Source organism: Oncorhynchus clarkii, chromosome 25, assembly GCF_045791955.1.
Source record: "Oncorhynchus clarkii lewisi isolate Uvic-CL-2024 chromosome 25, UVic_Ocla_1.0, whole genome shotgun sequence".
NCBI classification, from domain to species: Eukaryota; Metazoa; Chordata; class Actinopteri; order Salmoniformes; family Salmonidae; genus Oncorhynchus; species Oncorhynchus clarkii.
Genome location: NC_092171.1, coordinates 31209346 through 31233238, shown reverse-complemented (window position 1 = coordinate 31233238; position 23893 = coordinate 31209346). Strand labels below are relative to the sequence as shown.

General features: G+C 42.9%; 2 protein-coding genes across 3 annotated transcripts in view; one reads left to right on the top strand and one right to left on the bottom strand.

Annotated features, from left to right (window-relative positions):
* Positions 1-2326, bottom strand: part of LOC139384100 (coiled-coil domain-containing protein 85C-A-like) — an 82840-nt gene extending 80514 nt beyond the window's left edge. Inside the window, exon 1 of one of the 2 annotated variants that reach the window (XM_071128746.1) lies at positions 942-2326. In XM_071128746.1, the coding sequence (XP_070984847.1) occupies positions 942-1647 (706 nt within the window). In that variant the 5' untranslated portion in view covers positions 1648-2326. The remainder of the gene's footprint in view (positions 1-941) is intronic. The other variant, XM_071128747.1, reaches the window with a different exon arrangement.
* Positions 2327-4031: 1705 nt separating this feature from the next.
* LOC139383459 (HHIP-like protein 1) lies at positions 4032-21305 on the top strand. Its single transcript, XM_071128006.1, has 13 exons — positions 4032-4566; positions 6568-6800; positions 6929-7082; positions 7325-7584; positions 14043-14186; positions 14394-14540; positions 14929-15110; positions 16073-16199; positions 16404-16549; positions 16778-16859; positions 17622-17704; positions 18073-19069; positions 20689-21305. The coding sequence occupies exons 1-12, from the start codon at positions 4276-4278 to the stop codon at positions 18702-18704; spliced, it is 2481 nt and encodes an 826-aa protein (XP_070984107.1). The 5' UTR covers positions 4032-4275; the 3' UTR covers positions 18705-19069; positions 20689-21305.
* Positions 21306-23893: the final 2588 nt, after the last annotated feature.

The window sequence follows — 23893 nt, the reverse complement described above, 5'->3', positions numbered from 1 at the left end:
ATACCCACATCCACATATCTCTACATCTCTTATCTACCATTCAACACTAACAGCAGCAGTAATGTAAACTTCCTCTGAACCCAGTCAGCCACCATGTTATTACTATGTAACAGGGCATGACAGAAAGGCCTAGGAGGTGTTTATGTATAGCATACTAGCTGACTATGAACCGATAAATAAGCATTTGTCACATTTTACATTAGGTTGCACATGAGTCTCTTGTAATATGACATAAGACACAGTGCACGGTGTGGTTATGGGTGATTAGATTAGATTGAAATGCTGACCGCATTCAAGGGTGGGAGGGACATTGTTTTAAGACTGTCTGGTTTTGGGGTGATAGGTCCTTATCAGACTCTTCATGTCTCCTTGTGGACCATTAACAGGTCAGGAGGTCATGATGACCTGGGCATGTTCCAAACTGGCCTTACTCCTTCCTGATAAGACTGCTTTTATCATGATGTCACTGGAACACTCTGATGTCAGAGGTTAAGGGCATCAGTGTGACAAGTGGGGTTCTATAATTCTAGGTTGTGTCCCAGATGGCTCCCTATATAGTGCCCTACAAGACTCAAAACGAATGTATGTTTTTTGGGCGGGGCTTCAATTCAAACCAATTCTATCACACACTTACAAGTAACTTGTGTGCTTGGCTATATGCATATTAAACTCTCATTGACTTTCTCTACTTACACAATCTGCTAGGGCAGATTTCAGAATAGCTAATATCTGTAGGCTATATATTTAACACATCTGCATTAAAGGACAGCACTAGGCCCCCTACCAACCATTCACACATTGGAGTCCTACATATCAAACTAAAGATGTAGTCTATAAAATAAACATTCCCATCATCTTCAATAATAAGGTGCACTCTGTAGGGAAACTCACCCACACATATTCTATAATTCATAGGATTTTATGTCTTTCTATGGACTCACCATGCAGTTCATTAGGGATGCTCCTGTGGATGTATGACACCGGCGACAGGTCGTCCATAGACCTCCGCAGGGACGCTATCTTCCCCTCGGCCGGCGTGTGTATGTGGTTGTGGTCAGGACTACCGGCACTGCCGGTGCTGGAGGTACTACTCCCGTCCCCGACGTCCCTAATGGTTCTGGTGCCCCCGTTCAGGTTGGTCAGGCTGGACTGGGAGTCTATAGAGCTCCGTGACCCGGCTCCGTTCCTCTCCTCCTCCAACATCAGAATGATCTCCTTCAGTTCAAGGTTCTCCCGCATCACAGAGCCCTGGTTGGCTTCCAGATCCTTCAGCTTCTGATGGTACACCCCGACATCCTTCCACATCGATCCGGCGGTGTAGCGGCCGAAGTGTTGCCACTCCCGAGACAGCGTCTTGCCCTTCTGCCTGTCGTCGTCCAGGAAACAGCAGAGCTCCCGGAGCTCGTGGTTGTCGTCCTGCAGCTTCTGGTTGATCTCCTTGAGGCTGCGGATCTCGTGAAGGTGGACCTGTAGTCTCCGGTTCACGTCTTTCATCATGTTCCCGTGCTCCACCATTAAGTTCATTTTCTCGTTATCCGTACTCCGTAGCTTCCTGATGAGCTCATCTTTTCCGAGCCTAGAGAGCTCCTCGTCCGTGAGTTTGCTCAAGTCATCCAGCAACGGTCCGTCTGGGGCATTTCTGTCCATGTTCCCCTCTTGGTGTTGCGCTTCTACGTGGGTTCGATTGCACTCTAAAGTGTCTATAGGATGTCTAAACCGAGCCTAAACGGTGACTTTGTAAAGAAAATCAAATCCATGATAGATTAAGTTATTCCAATGCGACATGAAGGAAGGATAGCGATGAATTCAACAGGCCAGGAATCTGTAGCCTAATAAAAACGTGTTGGAGCTAAGCAAGTGACCCAAATAGGCAGGCAAGGAAGCAGGTAGCAGCCGTACCGTAGATAATCCCCTTGTCAAATTCAGCAAAATCGCAAAAAGCATATTTTCGTTTTCATTCCGATAACTGCTCTCAGAGTGGAGTTTGGAGAGACACCGTGCCCGCTTTTACGCACCGGACAGACCGGGAGAGAAGTGGTTCTCTTTGGACATCGGATTCGCCGAATTACTTGAAAGGATCTCCCACAGCCTCGCTGATCCTCAGCAAGCACTGCATCAACTCGCAATGTAAGAGCTTTTGTGTCCACAGCGCAGGTTTGCTTTTAGCCAGGCAATATTCATTCAAAAGACAGAAATGTTCACGCTAACAAGCGCATACGAGCTCATAAAGCAATTCCTCCTTTACCAGCAAGGCCGACATGCACTAAAGTGACAGTATTCTGATCAAATGATGTCCTCAATCAAGGCAGCAAGGTTGGAATTCGCCCTCTGATCTCAGCATCCTGTCAGCTTCAAGCTTGACGCAACCAACTCAAGAAGATTTGTTCGGGCGACCAATCAGGGACTAGTAGAAACCAGTAACCTAGTAGTTGGAGCAGGTAGATAAAAGTAGAGCCTTGTAGTTTGACTCCACTGTTCACTCTTCTTAAAGGGCCAGCTGGCAGATTGCACGAGGGGAACATCTCCCATTTGAGTTTCAGAAAGTAAACTGAAATGCATTTGTTCGTAAACAAAAAATGAGTGGGCCTATTTGGAGTGCAAATAAATACGATGCCACAGGCTACTGGCTAATAATAGAGGTATAACAGAGTAGCCTATGCCTAACTTTATGGAATGTGCCAAATACACATAGTATATTGTAGAACAATTATTAGCTATGGCTGTAGATACAGATTTAGTGTTTTCTCATTATTTGCCTGTGAGTTTTATGCATAGTTATTATGCATATATGCATATATTCTTCCTCATTCACCCCAACTTAAATTACCACAATAGTTGACTGTCAGGATTTTCAGGGGGGAGAGGCCACTGAGAACTATAGGCCTATGACATTGATTTTAAAGCTTTATAGCTTTAAAGATATATATATATATTTGTATCATATTTGTACTGTGTACTTGAGCTTGTGTCCTCAAAAGTGACTACACCTCAGCAATTTATAAAACATTTGACCAGAAAGGTGAGATTTCAACCTTTATTGGAGTATGCAGCATTACTAGTTCTTTTTTATGGTCCTCGTGATAAATAATTACTTGAGAGGATTATGTAGATTGCATTTTAGATTACATTTAGTTCCTACATTTAAGAGGTTAATAGCTGATCATAAATATTATGATCAATAATAAAATAATGATACAATAATGTGAAAGTTTGATCGTTTACTAAAGTTTAACAAGTTGTGAGGCCATGGGTTGGGGCCACAAGAATATTGTGTGAACCGGTTGCCATCTAGTGGCAAAGACAACAGTGCACCAAAAACTGCAACGATGTTGCAACAAGGCAGTTGCATAAATGTCTTATTCCACCATGAAACACTATAGGCTACATTGTTGCAAAACCTCTTCATGCATACGATGCATAATTTAGAAAAAAATCCTGAAAATATCCGGACCAAAAATAAATAAACGCTAGAACGAAATGGTTCTATCAAATAAATACAATTATTGGTGTGGAATTAGAAATATATATTATTTGCATTCATGTGGAACATAATAATACATTATCTAATTTAACTATATTAATACTGTATTAACATATCTAAATGAGTGAATGTATTTTTTAGAATAATACAAGAGTGAGTTAACTGACTGACAGTCGCAGAAGTCATAATTAGCATCTCCTAAGAACAGACACCAATTGATGTCATCCACAGAAGTGGAATAACTCCGGTGGATTTGTCTTCTGTTTATTGCATTAGGCCTTTTCTCAATGTTTTGATGCCTGTCTGAAAACACAACTGTCTCAGACAGGACTGTTACCATGACTTCCTCTCCTATTATTGTGTTTTGTGCGGGTATTAAGGCAAATAGGGGATATGAATAGTAATAGTGGAGCAAAGATGAGTTACGTCTGCGATCAAGCACACTTACAAAACGGAGGAAGCAGACAGTAAAATACTCTGCTGCGTTTCTTAAGACGGGGCCGGGACCGGTAGCACGAGAACTCTAAACTAGCCTATAGATAGGCTACACAGATACGGAGACGACGTAATGTCTTGCGCGGTGGAATAACAAATGAAATGGACTGTATTCCGTCGAAAGTTGATTATTAAAGAAATAGAGCAAAGTGCAGTGAACCGATCGCTCTCTCTCAAACACACAAGGCGTCTACGGGACTGTAGAACCGGAGGGAGCCTCGTTTTTTTGCTGGTTTGCACACATTTCTGATCCATGAGGTTCAAGTGGGGCACTTTAAGTGACCTGAAGTAACGTCAGAATGTTGTATTGTTGTGATTTACTCGGCCGTGTTTGGCACTCACCGATCATTCGGTTATATTTGTTGGCATTTTTTATAGCACCTGTGTTCTTACACCCACAATGTTTGGATTTCAAGCCCCCCTTCAAGCCTCAAGATGATCTCCAGTTCTGCGCAATGTACAGGAACTTCGGCTGCTGCGACTCTGCCAAGGACAAGGAATTGATGGGTAAATTCTATAAGATCATGGACAATTTCGACTATTATGGATATGCCAGCTGTGCTGGGTATGTGCAGGACCTTCTCTGCCAGGTAAGCAAAGCGCGGGTAAAGGTCGTTACTCGGTTGTTTTCAGAATTACATCATCCATCTGTTCTTGGCAAGTCCCGGCATGCTTGTAGAGGCATATTCTTGTTATACAGCGGCACTTATTAGAAATAACATTTTCTGATCTGACTTTCGTTTTTAGGCACTGGCATAGCACCTGGCACACACACCCAAAAGACGGGCTTTGGGACCCCCAACCCAAAGCTTTGTTGGGGTCTCCGAGGCCTCCCAGATATCATATGAACACTTATTACAGGAAATTAGCATTACAACTTCTAAATGTATGCTCTGCCTCATGGCAAAATGTGTAGAATAGCATGAGATATACAACTGAGGAGAGGCTTTACGGACATGCCTGGTGCCCAAATGTATGATTTTGGTCCAAAATGAGAGGTTTGTGGAGCAGCGAGAGTCAGGTGGAGACAAACAAATTCGGTTCATTCAGTTCAGTCAATCATCCCGATGAGCCCTTCCCAGCTAGCTAGTTTATGCTTGTGGATAGAAACTTAAGCAAGAATTTTGAACTTGTTTGCCAAAGTTGGGACTTTTACCGGAGTATTTGCTTTTTGTTTTCGTACAAAAACATAACAGTAGACGTTAAGGCTATAGTTGTACATTTTTTGGAGTGCTGTCACCCTTGCCACACTATCTAGCAACACTGAACAAAAATATAATTGCAACATTTTACTGAGTTACAGTTTATAACCTTTATTTAACTAAGTAGGTCAGTTAAGATCGAACTCTTATTTACAATGACGGCCTACCCAGCCAAACCTGGACGACGCTGGGCCAATTGTGCGCTTCCCTATGGGACTGCCAATCGCAGCCAGATGTGATGCAGCCTGGATTCGAACCAGCAGGTACTGCAGTGACGCCTGTTGCACTGAGATGCAGTGCCTTAGACCGCTGCACTACTCGGGAGCCCATATAAGGAAACCAGTTCATTAAAATACATAAATTAGGCTCTAATCTATGGATTTCACATGACTGGGAATACAGATATGCATCTTTTGGTTACAGATACCTTAAAAGAAAAGGTAGGGGCATAGCTGTACAAAGTTGCTGGATATTGATGGGAACTGGACCACGCTGTCATACACGTCAATCCAGAGCATCCCAAACATGCTCTATGGGTGACATGTCTGGTAAGTATGCAGGCCATGGAAGAACTGGGACATTTTCAGCTTCCAGGAATTGTGTACAAGTCCTTGCAAAATGGGGCTGTGCACTATCATGTTGAAACATGAGATGATGGTGGCGGATGAATGGCATGACAATGGGCCTCAGGATCTTTTCACAGCATCTCTGTGCATTAAAATTGCTATTGATAAAATGCAATTGTGTTCGTTGAAGAAGCCGGGTGTGGAGGTCCTGGGCTGGCATGGTTACACGTGGAGTGCGGTTTTGAGGTCGGCTGGACGTACTGCCAAATTCTATAAAACAATGTTGGAGGTGGCTTATGGTAGAGAAATTAACAATAAATTCTCTGGCAACAGCTCTGGTGGACATTCCTGCAGTAAGCATGCCAATTGCATGCTACCTCAAAACGAGACATCTGTGGCATTGTGCTGTGTGGCAAAACTGCACATTTTTGTCACAATCGCCTGGAGTGGTGAGTGCAGAGTCAATTGCAGAGAGCAGAGGAACTGGGGAAACCGTCTTTATTTGGATTCCTAAACGAACGCCCAAAACAATAGGCGATAGATAGACAGAAAAATAGTCTGACCCAACACAGGGCACAAACGGACAGGAGCACAAACACGCACACCCTGACTAACAGAAAACAATCCCGCACAAAAATAGGCGGGCCTAACAGGCTTAAATAGACATGAATCAAGAAACAAAATAAGCGACAGGTGCAACCAATAAGACCAAACGAACAGAAAAGGATAAATGGATCGTTGGCAGCTAGAAGACAGGCGACTCCCTTCTCACTTCTCTATTTTCTCCACCTTCCCCATTCCCTTTCTTTTCCCCCTCCTTCAGGAATGCTCTCCATATGCAGCTCACCTCTTTGATGCTGAGGACCCCAGCACCCCTATCAGAACCCTCCCTGGCCTGTGCCCTGACTACTGTTCACAGTTCTGGCTCAAATGCCGTTCCACCATCACCTTGCTCTCCGACGACCCACAGCTAGCCGAAGCTGAGCCGGACCAGGACCGCTTCTGCCAGCACCTGGAGCTGGAGGACCCAGACTACTGTTACCCACACCTTCTCAGGTGGGGCTTCCAAGGGTTTACTTGGAATTGGGGGTGGGGTAGGGCAAATGTTCAACATTTTTATGGGATTCTTATTGACTGTACAGTTTAATTGATTCAATTAAAAACTTTTGTACACACCTGCTCAGCAACGAACAGCTGACACAGAACTTGGGCCGGGTCCGGGCCGACCCCGAGGGTTGCCTGCAGCTCTGCCTGGAGGAAATAGCCAATGGCCTGCGGAACCCCCTGGCCATGGTTTACGCCAACGACGGAACACACCGCTTCTTTATAGCAGAGCAGGTGTGTGTGCTCACTTTCCTTTAACAGTTTTTGTATTGCATTGTGGTATAATAGGGGGGGTTTCTCGTGCAGACACAGATTAGACCTTGTCCTGACCTGGCCTCAAAAATAAGCTCAATGGAGAAAAGTTTAATCTGCATCCTGGAAACCGCCCTATAGTGTATTGATTTGGTGTATTGTTGTATGTATATGTTGGCCTCACAAAAATGAATTTCCGTAATAAAGTTATTATCGTATCGTAGGTGGGTCTGGTGTGGACGTACCTACCCGACCGCTCCAAGCTGGAGAAGCCGTTCCTGAACATCACCAAGGCCGTTCTGACGTCGCCCTGGGAGGGGGACGAGAGGGGCTTCCTGGGCATGACCTTTCACCCCAACTACAAGTACAACAGGAAGCTGTATGTATACTACTCTGTGGAGATTGGCTTCGATGAGAGGATCAGGATCAGCGAGTTCCGCGTCTCTCCCAGCGACATGAACGTGGTGGACCACGGGTCTGAGAGGTACAGTTACAGTGGGGCAAAAAGTATTTAGTCAGCCACCAATTGTGCAAGTTCTCCCACTTAAAAAGATGAGAGGCCTGTAATTTTCATCATAGGTACACTTCAACTATGACAGACAAAATGAGAAAAAAAAATCCAGAAAATCACATTGTAGGATTTTTAATGAATTTATTTGCAAATTATGGTGGAAAATAAGTATTTGGTCACCTACAAACAAGCAAGATTTCTGGCTCTCACAGACCTGTAACTTCTTCTTTAAGAGGCTCCTCTGTCCTCCACCTGTTACCTGTATTAATTGCACCTGTTTGAACTTGTTATCAGTATAAAAGACACCTGTCCACAACCTCAAACAGTCACACTCCAAACTCCACTATGGCCAAGACCAAAGAGCTGCCAAAGGACACCAGAAACGAAATTGTAGACCTGCACCAGGCTGGGAAGACTGAATCTGCAATAGGTAAGCAGCTTGGTTTGAAGAAATCAACTGTGGGAGCAATTATTAGGAAATGGAAGACATACAAGACCACTGATAATCTCCCTCGATCTGGGGATCCATGCAAGATCTCACCCCGTGGGGTCAAAATGATCACAAGAACGGTGAGCAAAAATCCCAGAACCACACGGGGGGACCTAGTGAATGACCTGCAGAGAGCTGGGACCAAAGTAACAAAGCCTACCATCAGTAACACACTACGCCGCCAGGGACTCAAATCCTGCAGTGCCAGACGTGTCCCCCTGCTTAAGCCAGTACATGTCCAGGCCCGTCTGAAGTTTGCTAGAGAGCATTTGCATGATCCAGAAGAAGATTGGGAGAATGTCATATGGTCAGATGAAACCAAATATAACTTTTTTGGTAAAAACTCAACTTGTCGTGTTTGGAGGACAAATAATGCTGAGTTGCATCCAAAGAACACCATACCTACTGTGAAGCATGGGGGTGGAAACATCATGCTTTGGGGCTGTTTTTCTGCAAAGGGAGCAGGACGACTGATCCGTGTAAAGGAAAGAATGAATGGGGCCATGTATCGTGAGATTTTGAGTGAAAACCTCCTTCCATCAGCAAGGGCATTGAACATGAAACATGGCTGGGTCTTTCAGCAGGACAATGATCCCAAACACACCGCCCGGGCAACGAAGGAGTGGCTTCGTAAGAAGCATTTCAAGGTCATGGAGTGGCCTAGCCAGTCTAACTTGCACAATTGGTGGCTGACTAAATACTTTTTTGCCCCACTGTATGTGCAGTGTCTTGTGTTCTGCCCCCAAAACTGGCTGCTGAATGCGCATTACCCTATTAGCACACATCATGATCATTCTTTTTCTCCATGTTCTGTAAAGGGGTCTGCACACTACGGAGGCAGCCCTTACAGAAAAAACAGGCTTCTGGCAATCTGTTGCTGCAAACCTTTGAGCAAGCTCATATTTTCACATGCAGTTAATTGTGTGGTAAACCGTTGCAACAAATTTGTGTCAACTTGTGAACTTCTGGCAAACAATTCTGGGAAACTCGTGGCAAACATTCTACTGTATGCTGCAAATTTGCTGCAAACTCAATATGAATATGCAAATTAGATCAGTTTTTTGGTTACTGTGTGTTAACAACATTGAAATGTTGTATCTACATATACCAATCACATATCGCTTTAAATGAACTTGCTTCTCACAGAGAACTAAACATATGAAATCTACTAAATATACTAAACACGTATAAATCAAATACAACTTGAAATCTTCTGCATGCTAATGAAGAAAAGAGCCAAGACTGGATATTTCCCAAATAAATTGTTGATTTAATATTTTTATGTAGCTACAACATTTACATGAGAGAAATGTGAACACTATGGGTATGTTGACCTTACGATATTTAAAGGGGCAACTACATAATTTACATGATCCAAGTGTTAACTGAGAAATAGTTTTCAACCAATGGAAGTTTAAAAGATAATAAACAACATTTTAATAATTAAAACAACAAAAACTAAATCAAACCCATGGAATTATTGTTAACTGACATCTCAAAACCAACCATCAAAGCCTTGACCTGGTGCACACACATTTCTCTGTCTTCAGTTTGATTGAAGGCCTCAATCTGACTTTTTTAGTTGTAACTGATTGCTTCTAGAAAGAGAGAAGGAACAACACATGATCAAGATGTGCTAGCTACTAGATTAAAGCATGAAATATCTAATTGTTACAAAGAATGAATGTTTGGGCTACATTTATGAGCATGATGTAATATTAGCATTATATTTGTCTATTGTTGTATATTTACAGTGCCTTGCGAAAGTATTCGGCCCCCTTGAACTTTGCGACCTTTTGCCACATTTCAGGCTTCAAACATAAAGATATAAAACTGTATTTTTTTGTGAAGAATCAACAACAAGTGGGACACAATCATGAAGTGGAACGACATTTATTGGATATTTCAAACTTTTTTAACAAATCAAAAACTGAAAAATTGGGCGTGCAAAATGATTCAGCCCCTTTACTTTCAGTGCAGCAAACTCTCTCCAGAAGTTCAGTGAGGATCTCTGAATGATCCAATGTTGACCTAAATGACTAATGATAAATACAATCCACCTGTGTGTAATCAAGTCTCCGTATAAATGCACCTGCACTGTGATAGTCTCAGAGGTCTGTTAAAAGCGCAGAGAGCATCATGAAGAACAAGGAACACACCAGGCAGGTCCGAGATACTGTTGTGAAGAAGTTTAAAGCCGGATTTGGATACAAAAAGATTTCCCAAGCTTTAAACATCCCAAGGAGCACTGTGCAAGCGATAATATTGAAATGGAAGGAGTATCAGACCACTGCAAATCTACCAAGACCTGGCCGTCCCTCTAAACTTTCAGCTCATACAAGGAGAAGACTGATCAGAGATGCAGCCAAGAGGCCCATGATCACTCTGGATGAACTGCAGAGATCTACAGCTGAGGTGGGAGACTCTGTCCATAGGACAACAATCAGTCGTATATTGCACAAATCTGGCCTTTATGGAAGAGTGGCAAGAAGAAAGCCATTTCTTAAAGATATCCATAAAAAGTGTTGTTTAAAGTTGGCCACAAGCCACCTGGGAGACACACCAAACATGTGGAAGAAGGTGCTCTGGTCAGATGAAACCAAAATTGAACTTTTTGGCAACAATGCAAAACGTTATGTTTGGCGTAAAAGCAACACAGCTGAACACACCATCCCCACTGTCAAACATGGTGGTGGCAGCATCATGGTTTGGGCCTGCTTTTCTTCAGCAGGGACAGGGAAGATGGTTAAAATTGATGGGAAGATGGATGGAGCCAAATACAGGACCATTCTGGAAGAAAACCTGATGGAGTCTGCAAAAGACCTGAGACTGGGACGGAGATTTGTCTTCCAACAAGACAATGATCCAAAACATAAAGCAAAATCTACAATGGAATGGTTCAAAAATAAACATATCCAGGTGTTAGAATGGCCAAGTCAAAGTCCAGACCTGAATCCAATCGAGAATCTGTGGAAAGAACTGAAAACTGCTGTTCACAAATGCTCTCCATCCAACCTCACTGAGCTCGAGCTGTTTTGCAAGGAGGAATGGGAAAAAATGTCAGTCTCTCGATGTGCAAAACTGATAGAGACATACCCCAAGCGACTTACAGCTGTAATCGCAGCAAAAGGTGGCGCTACAAAGTATTAACTTAAGGGGGCTGAATAATTTTGCACGCCCAATTTTTCAGTTTTTGATTTGTTAAAAAAGTTTGAAATATCCAATAAATGTCGTTCCACTTCATGATTGTGTCCCACTTGTTGTTGATTCTTCACAAAAAAATACAGTTTTATATCTTTATGTTTGAAGCCTGAAATGTGGCAAAAGGTCGCAAAGTTCAAGGGGGCCGAATACTTTCGCAAGGCACTGTATATATACACATACATATACACCGTGCATTCGGAGAGTATTCAGACCCCTTGACTTTTTCCACATTTTGTTACGTTACGGCCTTATTCTAAAATTGATTTAAAAAAATTATCCTCATCAATCTACAGACAATACCCATAATGCAAAGTGAAAACAGGTTTTTTGAATTTTTAGCAAATGTATTAAATCTAAAAAACAGTAATACCTTATTTACATAAGTATTCCGACCCTTTGCTATGAGCCTGGAATCATACTACACTGGCTCCGACACTCATCGGATGTGGCAGGGCTTGCAAACTATTACATACTACAAAGGGAAGCACAGCCGCGAGCTGCCCAGTGACATGAGCCTACCAGACGAGCTAAATTACTTCTATTATGCTCGCATCGAAGCAAGCAACACTGAAGCATGCATGAGAGCATCAGCTGTTCCAGGTGACTGTGTGATCATGCTCTCCGTAGCTGATGTGAGTAAGACCTTTAAACAGGTCAACATTCACAAGGCCACAGGGCCAGACGGATTACCAGGACATGTACTCCAAGCATGCGCGGACCAACTGGCAAGTGGCTTCACTGACATTTTCAACCTGTCCCTGACTGAGTCTGTAATACCAACATGTTTCAAGCAGACCACCATAGTCCCTGTGCCCAAGAACACTAAGGTAACCTGCCTAAATGACTACCGACCCTTAGCACTCACGGCTGTTGCCATGAATGGCTTTGAAACACCATTATCCCAGAAAACCTAGACCCACTCCAGTTTGCATACCGCCCCAACAGATCCACAGATGAAACAATCTCTATTGCACTCCACACTGCCCTTTCCCACCTGGACAAAAGGAACACCTATGTGAGAATGCTATTCAATGACTACAGCTCAGCGTTCAACACCATAGTGCCCTCAAAGCTCAACACTAAACTAAGGACCCAGGGACTCCCTCGGGAACTGGATCCTGGACTTACTGATGGGCCCAGGTGGTAAGGGTAGGTAACAACACATCTGCCACGCTAATCCTCAACACGGGGGCCCCTCAGGGGTGCGTGCTCAGTCCCCTCCTGTACTCCCTGTTCACTCATGACTGCATGGCCAGGCACGACTCCAACACCATCATTAAGTTTGCTGATGACACAACAGTGGTATGCCTGATCACCAACAATGATGAGACAGTCTATAGGGAGTGATTAAGACAAAGGAGCTGATTGTGGACTACAGGAAAAGAAGGATGGAGCACTTCCCCATTCTCATCGACGGGGCTGAAGTGGAGCAGGTTGTGAGCTTCAAGTTCCTTGGTGTCCACATCACCAACAAACTGTCATCGTCTCAGATGATCATGCAGGTGAAGAAGCCGGATGTGGAGGTCCTGGGCTGCCATGGTTACACGTGGTCTGGGGTTGTGAGGCCCGTTGGACATACTGCCAAATTTTCTAAAATGACAATGGAGGTGGCTTATGGTAGAAAAAAGAACATTACATTTCTGGCAACAGCTCTGGTGGACTTTCCTGCAGTCAGCATGCCAGTTGCATGCTCTCTCAACTTGAGACATCTATGGCATTGTGTTGTGTGACAAAACTGCACATTTCAGAATGGCCTTTTATTGTCCCCAGCACAAGGTGCACATATGTAATGATCACGCTGTTTAATCAACTTCTTGATATGGCACACCTGTCAGGTGGATGGATTATCTTGGCAAAAGGGAAGTTCTCACTAACAGGGATGTAAACAAATGTATGCACAAAATTTGAGAGAAATACACTTTTTGTGCATATGGAACATTTCTGGGATCTTTTATTTGAGCTCATGAAACATGGGACCAACACTGTACATGTTGCGTTTACATTTTTGTTTAGTGTATTATCCCCCCCAAAATGTAATTTGTTGAGAAGTAATAACTAATGCTACATGGTAAAAACAGCTGGTAGCCATGTGCCATTTCGCCATGACATGATGACATTCTATTTTCTAGTTGATATGGGAGAAAATACATTGAAACTTTATATCAAATTGGGATAATGTTGTAGGTTACACTGGCGAGTAGACAATAAGAATATTTGCCAGTGCTAATTATTTATAAATGTTGTTATTTCATATGGAGGAGATGTGGGAAGCTAAAAGGCTAGCTTTCTTGCTGTTTATAGCCAGCTGGCTAGCAAGCTGCTAGCAGATATATCTACAGCCTACAGTGCGGCACAAAACAAGGTCATGTAAATCAAACTTAAACTTTCATTACATAGGCCTAGCTATTCCTTAAATATGCAGTTGGTTTTCTTTCAAATTGAAAACATTACTGTGGGGATGTTTTCAACATGATTCTTCTTTGCCCAACTCAAATGGAAAGACAACAGAAAAATCTCTGCTATCGCCCTCTTGTGAACGTTGCTATTTTGAGAGTCTAGAAACGCATGGACCGGCGAGGTATCATGTTACCAAAAGGTGTCTGTGTCATTGCACAGAAATTCAATGGGAGGTTTCTGCTCAAACAAATGGGAGGTTTTTGCTCAAACAAAATCTATGCCAATACATTTAATGTATGATTTTCTCACACTGATTTCTCTGTGTCCAACACTTTCTCAGGATCATTCTGGAGGTTGACGAGCCTGCGTCCAATCACAACGGAGGAATGGTGATGTTTGCTGATGACGGTTACCTGTACATTTTCACTGGAGACGGGGGCATGGCTGGTGACCCCTTTGGGAAATATGGAAACTCTCAGAACAAGTGAGAGAAGAGAGGAAAACTTGTGGAACTCACATTGAATCATATAACTTGAACAATTAGTTACAGCTGTTAACATTAACACTGTTGCTAGTAATACATTACTTCTATTTACATAAAAAAACCATTAAAACTACAAGGACAATCAGTAATCATACTTACAGAAAGACAGAGTGTTATGTTCCACATTAATTCTGCTGTCTTCTGCAGGTCAGCCCTGTTAGGCAAAGTTCTCCGGATCGATGTTGATGACAATGACAGAGGTCCCCTGTACAGGATCCCTTCTGACAACCCGTTCGTGCATGAGCGCGGGGCGCGCCCTGAGGTCTATGCTTATGGGGTGCGCAACATGTGGAGGTACTCCTTTTTCCCACAACTTTGCAACGTAATATGCTTTCATTCATGAAACATTACACTGACAACTAAAAAAAGTGTGGTAAGAGTTTACATTAGTGCATGGAATAAATAAGTAATAACTTAGTTATAAAGTGTAAACTAGTTGTAATTATTAAAAAAAAAAATATATATATATATATATATCTTTTTTTGTGTAATCACTTAATTTTTGAAAGGTATTTTCTGACTTTATTGAACACATAGAGAGAGGATGACAGTGGGGAAAGATAGAGGTTGTGTCAAAGGGAAGTAGGTCAGATTCAAACCTATGCCGACAAGGTAGACCGCTAGACCTAGGCCACACTTAAGTTGTTTTATTGGTCGACTTGTTCTTGTTTATCCCATGGAGGTGTTCTGTGGACCGGGGGGACCCCCTGACTAAGGAGGGCAAGGGACGCATCTTCTGCGGTGACGTGGGACAGAACAAGTTTGAGGAGATCGACATCATAGAGAAGGGAAGGAACTATGGCTGGAGGGCCAAAGAGGGGTTCTCCTGTTATGACAAGAAGCTGTGCACCAACAGCTCTCTAGGTGGGCATCCTGTAGTTTAGCCTATTCCAAGATGAGTTTGTGCTGTATAGCCAACTCCAATGCTAGTTTTCTTGCTGTCATCCTGTAGTTTAGCCTATTCCAATATGTATTTATTTATTTATTATTTCACCTTTATTTAACCAGGTAGGCTAGTTGAGGACAAGTTCTCATTTACAACTGCGACCTGGCCAAGATAAAGCAAAGCAGTGTGGCACAAACAACACAGAGTTACACATGGAATAAACAAACGTACAGTCAATTACACAATAGAAAAGTTTATATACAGTGTGTGCAAATGAATTAAGATTAGGGAGGTAAGGCAATAAATAGGCCATAGTGGCAAAATAATTACAATTTAGCAATTAAACACTGGAGTGATAGATGTGCAAAAGAGGAATGTGCAAGTAGAGATACTGGGGTGCAAAGGAGCAACAACAAAAAAATCACAATATGGGGATGAGGTAGTTAGGTGGGCTGTTTACAGATGGGCTATGTACAGGTGCAATGATCTGTAAGCTGCTCTGACAGCTGATGCTTAAAGTTAGTGAGGGAGATATGAGTCTCCGGCTTCAATTATTTTTGCAATTCGTTCCAGTCATTGGCAGCAGAGAACTGGAAGCAAAGATGAGTTTGTGCTGTATAGCCAACTCCAATGCTCATTGTCATGCTGGAATCCTGTGGCTGGGTCACGGTGTGTTTTGTTCTGTGATTTCCTTCAGCTGTTTTTATTTTGAACTGTTCTTTATTTATCCTTAGACAGTAATGGAACCAGAGTGGGAAGAGATGGGAAGGGTGGACGTGACGTGGGGATTGAACCCCGGTCTCCAGGGTCATTATGTGCTTAGAAGGGAAGTGCTCAGGAAGGAATAAGCAGGAAATCCGGGAATCATCCAGATCAGGATTTCTGGAAAATCACAGGCTCTGCACGAAGTCTCTTATCTCCTACTTCTGTTCTCTTCCAGATGATGTACTCCCCATCTATGCCTACCCTCACAAGATGGGCAAGTCTGTGACTGGTGGCTATGTGTACAGAGGCTGTGAATACCCCAATCTGAACGGCATGTACATATTTGGAGACTTTATGAGCGGGTAAGGCTCCTTACTGTACGTGTTCATCATTTTAAGTTCAATCCAAATCCTAAAAGGGTTTATGGATGTTTATACTGTATAGCATGTGTTTTTTATATATATATATGTACAGAAGGTTGTGTTTTATGTTTTCGTATATAGCCTATAAGGAAAGCAAACAGAAAAATTTAATAAATTCTAACATGTAGAGTCTCTTCCCTATAGGCGTATGATGAGCCTTCAAGAGAATAAGAACACAGGTCAGTGGGACTACCATGAGATCTGTATGGGCATGGGTCTGACCTGTGCCTTCCCTGGCTTAATCAACAACTACTACCAGTACATCATCTCATTTGCGGAGGACGAGGCAGGTAGGAGTCACATTAAATATATTTTTGTTTGCCCTTGGTCACAGGCAATGGAAAAGTTTTTTTTAAGCATCAGATCTCTAGGCTGCAGACATTATGCCATTTTCCCAAACCAAGATTAAGCCTAGTCCTGGACTAAAAATCATGCTTATTAGAGAATCAAATCAAGTCCAGGAAACTAGCTAGATTTTAAATTACTGAAGGTGACATTTATTTTTTCTGTCTCAATAGGAGAACTGTACTTCATGTCAACTGGAGTGCCCAGTGCCACATCTCCCACCGGTGTGGTTTACAAACTGGTGGATCCCTCAAGGTAAGGATTTAAAGCCATAATCTGCCATTTCAACAGCCTGACCCTGCCACTGTTTGGTTAGGTGAGGTTTTAACTAAGTTTAGTGGCCAACTGCTCTTTTCTTGAAGATGGCAGAAGCCTAGCAACACTGTCATAGACACTATTTTTAAAAGAGACAAAGACTAAACAAATCTGTGAAACATGTTGAGCATCAATTCATGATTACTGATCTGGTTATTTTAAATCAGAAGAATGTGCCTGTAGTTCTTAATGTGATTTCTATGGTCAATTCAGTCTCTGTGTGTTCTGTGCTCTTATAGTAACACTGCTGATGAACAGTATTCTTTCTCTGATTTGGTGATTGTTGAGGTTTTCTTACCCTCTGTCGAGGTTGGCTCACCCTCCCTTTCACCAGAGTTCTAGGTGAAAGAAGTGAAAGAAGTGGTGTGAAACTCTCTTTCTCACACTCCCTCTCTCTTGCTCTCTCTCTCTCTCTGTTGGCTGCTGCACTATATACGATTGTGTCAAGTTATTTGTTTTTCTCTCACTCACAAAGCTGATTTTAATTAGTCTCTACCACAGCAATGTTTGGAAAGGGAAGAGTAGAATAGGCCTTCAGCCTTATTTTGGCAAAGAGACCAGCTGAAACCTAATCAAATACATCTAAAGAGCCAAGGTCTCAACAGAGTCTGATGAAACTGGTGCAAACCTCTGACTACTCACCCTCTGATTTAGTTGTCTTCCCTGCTGAAGACTTTTATTTTTGTCTTTTGTCTGTTTTAGACGGGCACCGCCAAGACAATGCCACTATGACCCGCTGCCTGTCAGAGTGAAGAGCAAGCTCATCAAATTCAAACCAAAGGAAAGTGAGTATACTGGCTGTCAACATGAATCTCTCTCTATCTGTCTGTCTGTCTGTCTGTCTGTCTGTCTGTCTGTCTGTCTGTCTGTCTGTCTGCTTTTATTTTGTTTGTTTTATTTTGCCTACTTTGCTCAATCAAGCACTTATGTCAGTAAAACACTAGACCTCACTGCTTCAATTAGATTATTCACTTCATTGTCAATTCACAGATCATGAAGTAATTTGAGAGATGTTTTTAGACCTTTGAGAATGCCAGATTGCTATTAAACTTTTATTACACTGTAGATAGGCATACATGCTAATTAAAACCTATTCTCCCACAACTGTACATTAGGCTTGTCCATGTAGTTATCCAATCCTTATATTCTATAGCATTAACAGGAGTTGAACTACCGACCAAGCAACCAAATCTCTCCCCGCAAGAAGAGCCCGTCAGATCCCATCCCACTGAGTCTGCAGTAAGCGAGTCCGACAAGGACTGGCTTCAGGAGCTCATGGATATTCTGAAGGAGCAAGAGGCTGCCGCTGTCACCACCACACTTCCTCCAACCACAACCACAACCACAACCAAACCACCCAGGCACACACGCCGGAAAAATCGCAGGAAGAAGGGCAAGCATCGGTTAGAGAGCGAGTCGGCATCAGCAGCTGTGCCACAGAATGGGGTGGTGAGACTGGCGGGGGACGAGCAGGGGCGGGACGACCGGGGGAGGGTGGAGATCTTCGCCAACGGGGAGTGGGGAACGGTGTGCGACGACCTGTGGAATACAAAAAACGCAGCAGTGGTTTGTCGACAGCTGGGGTTCCGGTTCGCCCTGAAGGCGTCCAAGCACTCGGAGTTCGGAGAAGGGAAGAGTCTCCGGATTCTTCTGGATGATGTACAGTGTGAGGGGACAGAGGAGAGCCTGCTGGGCTGTCAACACACAGGCGTAGGTATGCATAACTGTGCCCATTACGAGGACGCGGGGGTGATATGTGGGAACTCAGACTACGTAGATGCCTAGAAATGAGAGTCCATTGAATTTATTCCTGACTGTGTCCTAAGTGATTGTAACTAAAACAAAGGAATATTGCTGTCTAACTTTTGTCTAATTGTTATCAATGGTGGCACTTATAGGTCTACCTCTTTCATTAAGGTAATATAATGCTGATTTAATTGTTATGTTAAAGTCTTAAAAGGTTTCTATTTGAATGTAAGGTTTTGCTAATGCAAGACATTGTCTTCTCTAAAGCAAATTCATCTAAACAGTATTTCAATGAATGTATAAGGAATACCAGGTTATTTAATACTCACTCATGATCACATACTGAAATCAATTATCCAACCAGACTCACAAGATGTGTTCAGTTGACATGGAAAAAACATACAGTATATACAGTGCCTTGCGAAAGTATTCGGCCCCCTTGAACTTTGCGACCTTTTGCCACATTTCAGGCTTCAAACATAAAGATATAAAATTGGATTTTTTGTGAAGAATCAACAACAAGTGGGACACAATCATGAAGTTGAACGACATTTATTGGATATTTCAAACTTTTTTAACAAATCAAAAACTGAAAAATTGGGCGTGCAAAATTATTCAGCCCCTTTACTTTCAGTGCAGCAAACTCTCTCCAGAAGTTCAGTGAGGATCTCTGAATGATCCAATGTTGACCTAAATGACTAATGATAAATACAATCCACCTGTGTGTAATCAAGTCTCCGTATAAATGCACCTGCACTGTGATAGTCTCAGAGGTCCGTTAAAAGCGCAGAGAGCATCATGAAGAACAAGGAACACACCAGGCAGGTCCGAGATACTGTTGTGAAGAAGTTTAAAGCCGGATTTGGATACAAAAAAAAATCCCAAGCTTTAAACATCCCAAGGAGCACTGTGCAAGCGATAATATTGAAATGGAAGGAGTATCAGACCACTGCAAATCTACCAAGACCTGGCCGTCCCTCTAAACTTTCAGCTCATACAAGGAGAAGACTGATCAGAGATGCAGCCAAGAGGCCCATGATCACTCTGGATGAACTGCAGAGATCTACAGCTGAGGTGGGAGACTCTGTCCATAGGACAACAATCAAGTCGTATATTGCACAAATCTGGCCTTTATGGAAGAGTGGCAAGAAGAAAGCCATTTCTTAAAGATATCCATAAAAAGTGTCGTTTAAAGTTTGCCACAAGCCACCTGGGAGACACACCAAACATGTGGAAGAAGGTGCTCTGGTCAGATGAAACCAAAATTGAACTTTTTGGCAACAATGCAAAACGTTATGTTTGGCGTAAAAGCAACACAGCTGAACACACCATCCCCACTGTCAAACATGGTGGTGGCAGCATCATGGTTTGGGCCTGCTTTTCTTCAGCAGGGACAGGGAAGATGGTTCAAATTGATGGGAAGATGGATGGAGCCAAATACAGGACCATTCTGGAAGAAAACCTGATGGAGTCTGCAAAAGACCTGAGACTGGGACAGAGATTTGTCTTCCAACAAGACAATGATCCAAAACATAAAGCAAAATCTACAATGGAATGGTTCAAAAATAAACATATCCAGGTGTTAGAATGGCCAAGTCAAAGTCCAGACCTGAATCCAATCGAGAATCTGTGGAAAGAACTGAAAACTGCTGTTCACAAATGCTCTCCATCCAACCTCATTGAGCTCGAGCTGTTTTGCAAGGAGGAATGGGAAAAAAATTCAGTCTCTCGATGTGCAAAACTGATAGAGACATACCCCAAGCGACTTACAGCTGTAATCGCAGCAAAAGGTGGCGCTACAAAGTATTAACTTAAGGGGGCTGAATAATTTTGCACGCCCAATTTTTCAGTTTTTCAGTTGTTAAAAAAGTTTGAAATATCCAATAAATGTCGTTCCACTTCATGATTGTGTCCCACTTGTTGTTGATTCTTCACAAAAAAATACAGTTTTATATCTTTATGTTTGAAGCCTGAAATGTGGCAAAAGGTCGCAAAGTTCAAGGGGGCCGAATACTTTCGCAAGGCACTGTATATACAGTATCAGTCAAAAGTTGTGACACACCTACTCATTCAAGGGTTTTTCTTTATTTTTATTATTTTCTACATAGTAGAATAATAGTGAAGACATCAAAACTATGAAATAACACATATGGAATCATGTAGTAACCAACAAAGTGTTAAACTTCTTCAAAGTAGCCAACCTTTGCCTTGATTGCAGCTTTGCACACTCTTGGCATTCTCTCAACCAGCTTCATGGAATGCTTTTCCAACAGTCTTGAAGGAGTTCCCACATATGCTGAGCAATTGGCTGCCTTTCCTTCACTCTGCGGTCCAATTCATACCAAACCATCTCATTTGGGTTGAGTTTGGGTGATTGTGGAGGCCAGGTCATCTGATGCAGCACTCCATCACTCTCCTTCTTGGACAAATAGCCCTTACACAGCCTGGAGGTGTGTTGGGTCATTGTCTTGTTGAAAAACAAATGATAACCCCACTAAGCGCAAACCAGATAGGATGGCGTATTGCTGCAGAATTCTAAATAAATCACTGACAGTGTCACCAGCAAAGCACCCCAACAGCATAACACCTCCTCCATGCTTCAAGGTGGGAACCACACATGCGGAGATCATCTGTTCCCCTACTCTGCGTCTCACAAAGACACAGCGGTTGGAACCAAAAATCGCACATTTGGACTCTTCAGACCAAAGGACAGATTTCCACCGGTCTAATGTCCATTGCTTGTGTTCTTGGCACAAGCAAGTCTCTTCTTTTTATTAGTGGCTTTAGTAGGGGTTTCTTTGCAGCAATTTGACCATTAAGGCCTGATTCACGCAGTCTCCTTTGAACAGATGCCTTTGAGATGTGTCAGTTACTTGAACTCTGTGAAGAATTTATTTTGGCTGCAATCTGAGGTGCAGTTAATTGCCGATTTCTGAGGCTGGTAATTCTAATGAACTTATCCTCTGCAGCAGAGGTAACTCTGGGTCTTTCCTTCCTGTGGGGGTCCTCATGAGAGCCAGTTTCATCATATCGCTTGATGGTTTTTTGCGACTGCACTTGAAGAAACTTTCATAGTTCTTGACATTTTCCGGATTGACTGACCTTCATGTCTTAAAATAATGATGCTCATTTCTCTTTGCTTATTTGAGATGTTCTTGGTCTTATACCAAATAGGGCTCTCAACTGTATACCAACCCTACCTTGTCACAACACAACTGATTGGCTCAAACGCATTAAGAAGGAAATAAATTCCACAAATGAACTTTAACAAGGCACATTTGTTAATTGAAATGAATTCCAGGTGACTACCTCATTAATCTGGTTGAGAGAATGCCAATTGTGTGCAAAGCGGTCAACAAGGCAAAGGGTGGCTACTTTGAAGAAGCTCAAATATTGTAATGCCCAGGGTGTAGTGGAGGAAGGAGTCAGACGCAGGAGACAGAGAGTTCAGAGTAGCGCTACTTCTTTATACACCGACCAGGTGAAAACAGACGCCACTCAAAACAAATGCCCTAAAACACAGGGGAACTAAACAGTCCCAAAAACAACTCACGTACACGAACAACCGTGACATACAGGCGTGTACAATGAGTACACATAAAACAATCCCGCACACCCAGCAGGTGGGCCGGCTGGCTAATAAAGCCCAACTAATAAACCTAATTATCAACAGGTGTAACTAATAAACAGACAAGGAGGGGGAGGAAAAGATCAGTGGCAGCTAGTAGGCCGGTGACGACGACCGCCGAGCGCCACCCGAACGGGAAGGGGAGCCACCTTCGGTAGGAGTCGTGACAAATATAAAATATATTTAGATTTGTTAAAAAAAATGGTTACTACTGGATTCCATATGTGTTATTTCATAGTTTTGATGTCTTCACTATTATTCTACAATGTAGAAAATATAAAATGTAAAGAAAAACCTGGAATGTGTAGGTGTGTCCAAACTTTTGACTGGTACTGTATATAGAGAGAGTTTGTGTTAAAGTCTTATTGTTTTTTTCATTGTTGTTTTTTTTGTTATTTCACTTTCTTAGGCAATGTAAACACGTTTCCCATGCCAATAAAGTGACTTTGGAATTAAGTTAGAGGGAGGGGAAGAGAGAGAGAGATGGGATAAAGGGGAAGAGGAAATAGTGTGGAGTGACAAGAGAGGATTAAGAGTGGGCAAAGTTAAAACTGCCAATTCAAAGCCTGGAATCCAAACGGAATATCGCTCTGTTTCTCTATTCAGTGTGGACTGACAAAATGCTAGCCTATTTGTCCAAGTCAAAATCAAATCAAACTTTATTTGCCACATGCGCTGAATACAACAAGTGTAGACTTTAATGTGAAATGCTTACTTACAAGCCCTTAACCAACAGTGTAGTTCAAGAAGAAGAAAATATTTACCAAGTAGGCTAAAATAAAAAGTAACACAATAAGAATAACGAGGCTATATGCAGGGGGCACCAGTACTGAGTCAGTGAGCAGGGGTACAGGCTAGTTGAGATAATCTGCACATGTAGGTGGGGGCGAAGTGACTGGATAGGTAACAAATAAACAGTGAGTAGCAGCAGTGTACAGCTGTCTAATGGCTTGGAGATAGAAGCTGTTGAGGAGCCTTTTGGTCCTAGACTTGGCGCTCTGGTACCGCTTGCCGTGCGATAGCAGAGAAAACTGTCTATAACTTGGGTGACTGGAGTCTCTGACAATTTTATGGGCTTTCCTCTGACACCGCCTATTATATTGGTCCTGGAAGGCAGGAAGCTTGACCCCAGTGATGTACTGGGCCGTTCACAGTGCCCTCTGTAGCGCCTTGCGGTCAGATGCCGAGCAGTTACCATACCAGGCGGTGATGCAACCGTTCAGGATGCTCTCGACGGTGTAACTGTAGAACTTTTTGAGGATCTGGGGGCCCATGCCAAATCTTTTCAGTCTCCAGAGGGGGAAAAGGTTTTGTCGTGCCCTCTTCACGACTGTCTTGGTATGTTTGGACCATGATAGTTCGTTGGTGATGTGGACACTGAGGAACTTGAAACTCTCGACCCACTCCACTACAGCCCCGTCGATGTTAATGGGGGCCTGTTCGGCCGCCTTTTCCTGTAGTCCACGATCAGCTCCTTTGTCTTGCTCACATTGAGGGAGAGGTTGTTGTCCTGGCACCCCACACTGCCAGTTCTCTGACTTCCTCCCTATAGGTCATCTCATCGTTGTCGGTGATCAGTTGTGTCGTCAGCAAACTTAAT